The sequence below is a fragment of the Electrona antarctica genome (genome assembly GCF_951216825.1).
Source record: "Electrona antarctica genome assembly, chromosome: 4".
Taxonomy (NCBI): domain Eukaryota; kingdom Metazoa; phylum Chordata; class Actinopteri; order Myctophiformes; family Myctophidae; genus Electrona; species Electrona antarctica.
In genome coordinates, this window is record NC_136809.1 from 19,284,284 (window position 1) to 19,294,283 (window position 10,000).

At 41.1% G+C, this 10,000-nt stretch overlaps 2 protein-coding genes across 4 annotated transcripts in view; both read right to left on the reverse strand.

Moving 5' to 3' along the window:
• The window catches only part of pik3r6 (phosphoinositide-3-kinase regulatory subunit 6), a 59,153-nt gene extending 53,974 nt beyond the window's left edge, over nucleotides 1-5,179 (reverse strand). Inside the window, exon 1 of the mRNA XM_079498325.1 lies at nucleotides 5,126-5,179. The gene's annotated coding sequence lies outside the window, so the exon portion shown is untranslated. The remainder of the gene's footprint in view (nucleotides 1-5,125) is intronic.
• A 1,376-nt stretch (nucleotides 5,180-6,555) lies between these two features.
• pik3r5 (phosphoinositide-3-kinase, regulatory subunit 5) overlaps nucleotides 6,556-10,000 on the reverse strand; it is a gene marked incomplete at its 5' end in the record, with an annotated part of 15,439 nt that continues 11,994 nt past the window's right edge. For 2 of the 3 annotated variants that reach the window (XM_079499348.1, XM_079499347.1), the window contains 5 exons: nucleotides 6,556-7,130; nucleotides 7,935-8,050; nucleotides 8,467-8,549; nucleotides 9,570-9,663; nucleotides 9,897-9,973. In XM_079499348.1, coding sequence (XP_079355474.1) covers nucleotides 6,983-7,130; nucleotides 7,935-8,050; nucleotides 8,467-8,549; nucleotides 9,570-9,663; nucleotides 9,897-9,973 — 518 coding nt within the window. In that variant the 3' untranslated portion in view covers nucleotides 6,556-6,982. The remainder of the gene's footprint in view (nucleotides 7,131-7,934; nucleotides 8,051-8,466; nucleotides 8,550-9,569; nucleotides 9,664-9,896; nucleotides 9,974-10,000) is intronic. The other variant, XM_079499349.1, reaches the window with a different exon arrangement.

Genomic DNA, 10,000 nt, shown 5'->3' on the forward strand with positions numbered 1-10,000 from the left:
CAGTGTCCATGTTGCTGTGGTCAGAATCACCATAGCTAGTAGATGCTCATGGCCAAGAGGGCATATAAACTCTTTTTTCTATTTTTAAAACTGCATATTAAAGCGTTGCAGAGATGCATGCAGTGACAGTGTGCTCCGACCCCACGGATCCCCAGATGGATGTTGACTATGATGACCGTACTGCCACAACAGAGACAAGGAAAGGATGCCAGGAGGATTCAGGAGGCGATGGATTCACAGATATTTGAACATAGCCAGCAATAAAGTGTAGGCAGGCTACACTGAAATAAGTGCATCTCTTTTTCTCTCCTTACCGTTAGTCCAGCTTTTTCTGTTTTGGCAGGTAATCAAAAAATGCACAGGGCAGATATGACAAATAACTGAAATATACAAAGAAATTAGTATTCATTATTTTATACCTAAAAAGAAGTTTACAAAAAAGCTGAAATAGCTGATCTATAAGCTTACAACACATCACGAAAACAAAATCTAGATCTGCTATTTCAGCTTTTTTTTTAATTTATGAAAACTTTTCAACATGGAAACAATTATGACAAAAAAGATCAGACGATGATGTAATAATGTGTACAGGCCTAGCGCCAGGTGGAAGATAGGGCCTAGTCTTAAAGGCCTAGCGCCAGGTGGAAGATAGGGCCTAGTCTTAAAGGCCTAGCGCCAGGTGGAAGATAGGGCCTAGTCTTAAAGGCCTAGCGCCAGGTGGAAGATAGGGCCTAGTCTTAAAGGCCTAGCACCAGGTGGAAGATAGGGCCTAGTCTTAAAGGCCTAGCGCCAGGTGGAAGATAGGGCCTAGTCTTAAAGGCCTAGCGCCAGGTGGAAGATAGGGCCTAGTCTTAAAGGCCTAGCGCCAGGTGGAAGATAGGGCCTAGTCTTAAAGGCCTAGCGCCAGGTGGAAGATAGGGCCTAGTCGTAAAGACCTAGCGCCAGGTGGAAGATAGGGCCTAGTCTTAAAGGCCTAGTGCCAGGTGGAAGATAGGGCCTAGTCTTAAAGGCCTAGCGCCAGGTGGAAGATAGGGCCTAGTCTTAAAGGCCTAGTGCCAGGTGGAAGATAGGGCCTAGTCTTAAAGGCCTAGCACCAGGTGGAAGATAGGGCCTAGTCTTAAAGGCCAGCTACAGTAGCAGCTGCTAGTCCTCGCTGCTCCTTAAACCCAGCTGGAAACCGGACAAAGTCTGGCGCAACAGGAAACACCATGGGGTCACTCAAATAATTAAGGCTATTTTATTTTATGTGCAAGTGGTGTTAGAGGAAAGGCCATGCATGGGGTGACCAAAATAAGTAGGATTCATCCTTGCTGAACACATTCATGTTCATCGCTATCTGCTCATTCGATTTTGAGGCCTATAAGGTAAGGGTGGCATTAGAAGGAAGACAAATGCGTAACCAAGATCAGTAGGGGCCATTCCTCAAAGACTAGAATCAACGCGCTCAGCGAGTTTCATTGCAATTCACTGATGACATTTTGAAATATTGTATGGAAGTGGAAAGTTTAATTGGCTTAATGTTGGCAGAAAGGCCAATGGGTCAGCATGAGCCATGGACATCATGAAAGTGCACGGAAACTTCAATGACAATCCAGACCGTAGTGTTTTGAGCTATGCTCTTTGGGAAATTGGGACCAAAGTGGTAAACCGACGGATGGACATGATAGACAGATGAAAGGATAGATGGACTGAGACACTTGTGTTATGAGACACTGGATTTATGCAATCAACAGTGATTACTAGTATGGCTATTGCTGACCATAGTTATTATTTTATTTTATTTTATTTTATTCATGTTCTGAGATGGGGTGGACGTGGGAGTGGGTTGTTAATTGTGTGTTTTTACCAGGAATATTAATGGCACAGTAACAGCAAAGGGGATCAGCATAAACTAAACTAGCCTACTGAAGAGACAGTTTACAGTACAGTACTCTGAAAAGACATTTTCTCTGATGCTCATGATTTCTAAACTACAGTGATTAGATCCAAGCATTATGACACAGTTATTATTGTTTGCAATAATATACTAGATAATGCATTCATCTTGAGGGGGGGTAGGGGGGGTAGGGGGGGCTGTTCTAGATAACTCTGATTGTGCTGTTACCATAGATACGATAGGTGTTGACCCTGAAAGGTTGTAAAGAGGGCTTCCCAATTTTATGTTATATTTTTCGTGCCATGATTTTATTTGGTTTGTTTTTCTCTAACTGTACAAATATGTGTCAAGTTGGAAGAACGGTTTTATGTCTCCGTTTTTTCCCGCAGGACCAAGTCTGCAATAAACCGAAATGCTAGTCATTGAAAATAATTATCCGTCTATTCACCAACTGGCTAGGCTGTACTCGTATACTGTATAATGTCGAGCAGACTTTCTCTGACCAAGTGAACTTGGGACATTCTACAACTGATGTGTGTGGAAAAACAAACATTGTTTCCAGACATGGACTTGATGCCAGGATTCCTTCTGAAGCGTCATTCTGTCCACACTCAAGACCTTATTTAGTTACTGTGGGCATGATGATGTGGAGCGCTAACGTACAGCAGGAGTAAACATCCAGAAGTGGGATCGCCACAAGCAAGGACAGGATGTGCCCAATGCGTCACATGGATGTAACGCACTGGGTACACACTATGCACAAACATAATCACATGTCCACCACCCAATACGTGCACACGCACACACACACACACACACACACACACACACACACACACACACACACACACACGCGCGCGCGCGCACACACACAAACGGCACTTGACTCTCAGCCACAGTGGAGACAACTTCCCGGGGAGTCTAGGCACACGACCATGCCAAGGAGGAGTGTGGCCATTTATTTTTAGAATCCTCACAACAAGGCAAAAAAAGTGTGCCGTCCTACTTGAGTGCAATTTAAGAAAGCGGTCTGCATCTTACAATCGACAGTACAAGACGTCAAGGGCTCCTAACAGCTTTTATACTAGGTTTTTCCACGAAGGAGACAGAGTCAACTTTTTGGAAGTAAACAGCTCTGCTGTGGCCCAAATGCAATTAGCATTGCAGAACAGTCCCATGTCCAATGATGTTTCACCAGTTTGATTAACACAATTGATTAACCTGCTTTATAAATCAATTCAACTAGTCCAGAACAACACTCATGTGAGCCCTTGGCTTCTTGTGTCTAATTTAACTAATTTGTTATTGTAATGTTTGTGATCATTGTACACAGTACAGCACTGTGTTTAAACTTTGCTAAAGGAAGGCCTGTCCCTCAATTTGATCTCTGAGAACCCAAATAAAGGTTATGTTGTTAGCTACTCTGCCACAAGATACCACATGAATAATCCTGTGGTCAATTAATTGCTCCCTTTCCCTTAGGAGGAGTCAATTTGGAAATAAACAAACTATTGAATCCATCCCTGTGGTCTGCAAACATGTTTGTCAACCTTCCCGTTTGTGCCCCCGCCCCCCCTCCCGGGTGGACAGATGTACAAAGCCACACGTTTATTTTGCCATTGACTTGAATGCCACATGACATCACCGCCGGGAGAGTAGCCACGGAAACCTAGACGTTTTTATTTCCAGGGAGAACAGACATACACGTTGGAGTGGTTAGCACCACTCAAAAAGGAGAAGAACAAATACAGACCCTTGAGGGACCCTGGTCAACGAAGCAGGCTTTTGTATGGTTTAAGTGGTTACATGAATTAGATAATCTCTGGTTGATGATATATGCCCAAAGCACTAGCTGAGATAGATAGACACACTTTGTGTCAGTGTTTCTCATTTCATAATGGCGAGATGGGATGGGTGGCAACCTGCAAGGTATATTGATTGATTGATTGATTGAAAATTTTATTAACAGTTTGCAGAATTACAGTACATTTCAAGCACAAACTCAATACAAAGGCTGTTAACTGTGAGTGGACGACCCAATTAAGCATTACACTTGTTTACAACAGGGTCCACCATGTTCAATTCATCAAAACATTTAGAGACGTACAAACACTTCTATATAGACAAAGAACAGTACAGGAATTCATCATCTTGAGACCAGAGCCCAGTCATTTTGTGGGTGTGTCAACTGTCAACTGTCAATTTGGAGACAGGCAAAACACAAGAAGGCTAGACAACACTGCGTCCACCAAACCCATAAGTGGCACCAGGAAGCTCTCATCTAAAACAGGGAAGTTTCAGGAAATACAGCTGTGCTTTTAGACTGTGCAGAGACACAACAGAGGGGCAGGGCTTCAGTTAGATCAGAGATCAGGCATTGTTATCAACGTATTGTTATTAGGCCTATCCCAAGAGGAAAAAATAAAACTACTAGAGGCAGTTCCCTGTCCCTGTCTCTTGTGTTGCAAGAGTCATGATAGGATGGCTGGGGTTGAAAGCTTTTTATAGTAGCCTACAGTAGCCTGAATGAATGAATGAATGAATGAATGAATTAAAGTACAAAGTTCATATACAAATAAAAGAGGCGCTACTGGCTTGGCTAATTGGCTTCAAAACCAAATTTACATCAGTACTAAACAACATGGCTCCTTTGAGAACCATCAGGGTCAAAACCCGCTCGGAGCCATGGATGAATTCGGACATACTGACTGCAATGAAAGCCAGAGACAAAGTTGTCTATTACTTGCTACTACAGTCTGTAGCCCAGGCTAGTCTATTTCAAATTTCAACCACCGCATCACAGTCATTAGTCATAGTTAAAAAATAATAAGTGCAGTCACAGCGATAGCGCGCTACGCGCTTAGGCTACGCGTGCCCGCGTGGTGACTCTGAGCGAGCCACAACTTCTGATAAGATTGGTTATTCCGTGAAAAGTTTATAAGACGAGTCACCGGAGCAGCTACAAAACAATACCCATGCCTAACTCAACTAACATCAACAGGAAAGCATATTGCACTGCACTGTCTGAGAAGGGCGAATAGCAGCCTATCATGGAACGCATTACGCATAGCCTACGCACAGAGCACACACACACACACACACACACACACACACCACCACCACAATATTGCAATATTGTCATGTGTTAATTCATTGTCTTCCGTATTTCGATTAAATCCTTCTCGAGTGACAAAAACATGTAAAATAATACTAATAACGATTGGTTTGCAATCATACCGACACACTTACCTGGCTACCAGTCAGTCAGTCAGTCAACTGCATAAAACTCAGGTGGAGTTCATGTGAAGACGATACAGATACAATGCAGACAGTGAGTCAGTGACAGTGACAGCGTCACATGCAGCGTTGTCGCGTCTGGGTCTGAAAAGAATTCACACAACTGACAGTTCAGCACGCGAGACTGTAAACTCTGTCAAGTCACCTTCAAAATAAAAGTGATAAAATGTTTTATTTATTACGGATTTGTGTTTAAAAAGGTTAAAGTAGAGAAAGAAATGCCTGATGAAGGTCTGAACGACCGAAACGTTGGCCATTTGTATTTTGTAGGCTATAGCAAAAAATAAAAATAAAAAAATAATATGACACCTAATACAATTAAATGTACACAATTGGCTTTATTTTGAAAATGATATGGATTTAAAGTGCTGTAGTAGGCCTATACAAGTATAAATACAGAATAAAATAAAAAGCACCTTGAATGACATTAGTGGAGTTTAGCCTTTGCTTGGCAGCCACACTTTTTGATGTTCAAAGTCAAACCTTTAAAAATAACACATTATCTGGACTGGTTATATCAGACGTAATTGAGCTGCAGTTATTGTTCAATTTAATATACCGGTATATAAATGTTGAAATATGTAATTAGATTATTAAAAAAAATACGAAAAAAGCCTTCGTGCGGTGATTGAGCGGTACTACACTGCAGTCTATAGCTGTTAATCTTTATTTAATTTATTTAACGAATAATGTGTAGATTTTCTGTTAAAATGTAATCTTGTGATGATAAATTCGCAATGTATATCAACAGTATGAAGGCAAAGGTTTGGCGCAATTATAGCACACATTTGCAATTATGCCCTGAAGAAATACAGTCAATAATCAAATACCTCATACAAGTATCAAACGTTCTATAATCTATACACACCAAAATAGTGTAAACTGTCATCTGTAAACGATTTAAATCATATCGAATGATCAACGAATGCTACGGAATGCCAGCAGAGACACCTAGTGGTCAACATAATTATTTCAGCACACAATCAAGGGACAACAGCATAGCAGGCAGCCCTTATCAGCGAAATTGTACATCATCAAAGGGGATTTCAAGTTGATTTCTTTAAAAAAAGAAAGTACACAATAGACAGTAGACAATTTTATATATTACAATATTTACACAGCTCTGATCATTCTCATTCATAATCATATCATGGTCATGTTTCTTGATGTATGGTCCCTTTTACCCCCAAAAGAGTCACAGTTCCAGAAGTCTCTCAGTCTCCACAGATGTAAACATTTTGTCTTGGTCCTTCTGCGTTGGGTACCCCTTATTCTCAGTAGCCAACAGATCAAGAGATAAGAGCAGAGTCACCGTCTAGAATTGAGGATGCAAATCACAGAAATTCAGTATGGGGCCTGACTGGTATTATTGAAAAATGGGGCAGTGGTGGCTGCCCCATTTTGCCCTTCTTGCCGAAAGGTTGCCGGTTCGATTCCCCGGACAGGCAGGAAAAATCTGGGTCGGGAAGTGATTGGTCATCACTCACCCAACACCTTGAGCAAGGCACTGAACCCCCAACTGCTCTGGAGCTGCTTAGTGGCCAACAGTATAAGACTGTGGTTGTACTGGTCAGCTCCCAGGTTTTAATGTGTGTGTTGCTGAAAATGAGCACTTGTGCTCAGCTACTACCCTGGGTAAAATAAAGGAAAAAAAAGAAAAGAAAATGACTGTAGTCAAGCATGGATTCTCTGCCACAAGTCCATGCATAGCATGGATCCATCAAGGAATATATAAAGAAAGGCACATCTCCTTTATTTAAAGGGAAAAAAAGTGTTTGCTTCCACAAAAAAGAAGAAAATAGAAGAGTCTCAAGGCAAGGCCCCGCTGAAGGTGGCTATAGGCAGGCAGAGCAGAGAGCAGAAGGTATGCTGTAGAGGCCGGATTTGCGGGGAATGGGATTTTCCACGCCTCCAGTCGGTGGAATCATCAGACTTGTAACACATGGAGATCTCACATCTGTATGGGATGGAGGGGGTTCATTAATAACAATGTATGGGATGGAGGGGGTTCATTAATAACAATGTATGGGATGGAGGGGGTTCATTAATACATCTGTATGGGATGGAGGGGGTTCATTAATAACAATGTTGCATTTATATCTACCGTGTCTATCTGGCTTTACATATTTCATCTAACTTCCATCACTGTATGTACAGTATCCATGCCTATAAATCGTTCTCTGTGTTAATGTTAATGAATCTCACAACTTACTTAGTAACAAGTTTACGCACTGCAGGTTACGAGCCAGAGCCACATGCCAACCATTTTCAGTTGCATTTGCTTTTCAAAGTTGGTTATCATTATCACCATCGTTCTCTCTTTTTGTTTTCATGTCAGTCAGTTAGACAGTATTGTGTTCACCTTAGCTGCTTAGTTTGTTATTTTGGCAACATCCGTGTCCCCTGGCAGTGGCATACTTTTGTTTTGAAACTTGACCATTTTTTGTATACACTGTAAATATTTCCTGCTTAACCTACTAAAAACACTTAAGGTAATTTTTGCCTCTAAACCTGTGTTGTCTCATTTTATTTGCACCTTTAATGCTTGGTATCCCATTTCATCATTTATGTTGTGTTACTCTAGCCTCTAGACTTTGCTAAATAAGGGTTTCGTAACAACACTAATGATAAAACAGATCAATGTCCAGAGAATGAGGCGGCAGGGGCTGAAATTCCCTAAAAGGGCACCCTTTAATATGTGTGCACGTGCCTCCCTGGACAAATGGATATCTCTCATGAAGTGTTTGTCTTGCCACCATACCTGGTAACACACTGTAGGATTTTCTTCTCATCCTGGTCCAGACAGACAGCGAAGGTTGTGTTGTCAGTCCCACTGACCTGCACCTTGTCCACCTTCACCTCAGTCACACTCAGCTGCTGGAGAGGAGAATAGAAGTGGATGCTGTAAGTGGATGCTGTCCCGTAGTGCAAAATGCCTTATTGCCTCCATTTATTCTGCTCATTACTGTAATTGTGAACTCAATTTCATATAGATATCGACGACTCAAGGTTTTGTTCAATATTGAACTGTAATCACTGCCTCTATGCAGGTACAAGAGAATAACTAATGCAAATTGAATATAAAAACTAAAATACTATAACTAACTAACTAACTCATCTCTATGGTGATGGAGACAGACATGGAACCGTCTGCAAAGGTCTAACGGTCAATTATTTTGTTTTCACGTCACTTTCGTCCTTCATAGAGATAGACAAAAAATAGACATACAGACACAGATTCATAGATACACAGAGTGATAGAGACACAGAGACATCAGAGACATCTGGCTCACCTGATTGTAACCCTTCTTGCATTTCCCATTTTGTCTCCTCACAACCTCTGTCATTGTGAGTTGCAGGCATTCCATCTTTGGGTCTGGCAGGAGAGTTCACACAGTCAAATCAGTATTAATTCACAGGTCCATTTTCATACTTTCAATTTAACAAATAGCAGGAACTAAACACATTCCTGTGTAATTTCCAGATCCCACATTAAAATTCTGGTGCATATTTACATGTGTTTATGGCAAAGGCCAATGTGAGAGGAAAATGGTATTTGATCCGTAATAGTTGACTATGTTGATTATTTAAACAAAGTCAGTAGTGAGTAGATATTGGTAGTGTACCTAGCTTCTCTGGGTTAGTACTAGTGAGTAGATATTGGTAGTGTACCTAGCTTCTCTGGGTTAGTACTAGTGAGTAGATATTGGTAGTGTACCTAGCTTCTCTGGGTTAGTACTAGTGAGTAGATATTGGTAGTGTACCTAGCTTCTCTGGGTTAGTACTAGTGAGTAGATATTGGTAGTGTACCTAGCTTCTCTGGGTTTTTACAGGCCTTCAGTAGTACTAGTGAGTAGATATTGGTAGTGTACCTAGCTTCTCTGGGTTAGGGTTAGTGAGTAGATATTGGTAGTGTACCTAGCTTCTCTGGGTTTTTACAGGCCTTCAGTAGTACTAGTGAGTAGATATTGGTAGTGTACCTAGCTTCTCTGGGTTAGTACTAGTGAGTAGATATTGGTAGTGTACCTAGCTTCTCTGGGTTAGTACTAGTGAGTAGATATTGGTAGTGTACCTAGCTTCTCTGGGTTTTTACAGGCCTTCAGTAGTACTAGTGAGTAGATATTGGTAGTGTACCTAGCTTCTCTGGGTTAGGGTTAGTGAGTAGATATTGGTAGTGTACCTAGCTTCTCTGGGTTTTTACAGGCCTTCAGTAGTACTAGTGAGTAGATATTGGTAGTGTACCTAGCTTCTCTGGGTTTTTACAGGCCTTCAGTAGTACTAGTGAGTAGATATTGGTAGTGTACCTAGCTTCTCTGGGTTCAGTAGTACTAGTGAGTAGATATTGGTAGTGTACCTAGTAGTAGTAGTAGTGAGTAGATATTGGTAGTGTACCTACCTAGCTTCTCTGGGTTTTTACAGGCCTTCATCAAGTTTACAGAAGTGCAGACTTTGGTCTCTCTTTTCCACTGACTTCTCCCACTAATCACCAACTAAAAGAGAAACGGAATAATAATAACATTATTATTTATTATTATAAATTATTTCATAGTAGCATAGTGCTGGGAAGGAGCAGTCATACAGTACCAATAATTCTCAGTTCATAACACAAGCTAATATATATTTATTATATATTATAATATTTATTATAATAAGTGTGACAAAGAAAACATCGAGTTGTGAAATGTTTTTTATTTAGATCCTATAAAATGAAGGAGCTCCCTACCTTATTGTACAACACATCCAGCTTCAGAGGAACTGCTTCCCGGTCTCCATCAATACCAAACCTCCTACCAGCAGCACCTTAACAGAGGCAAAAACAGTTACAAA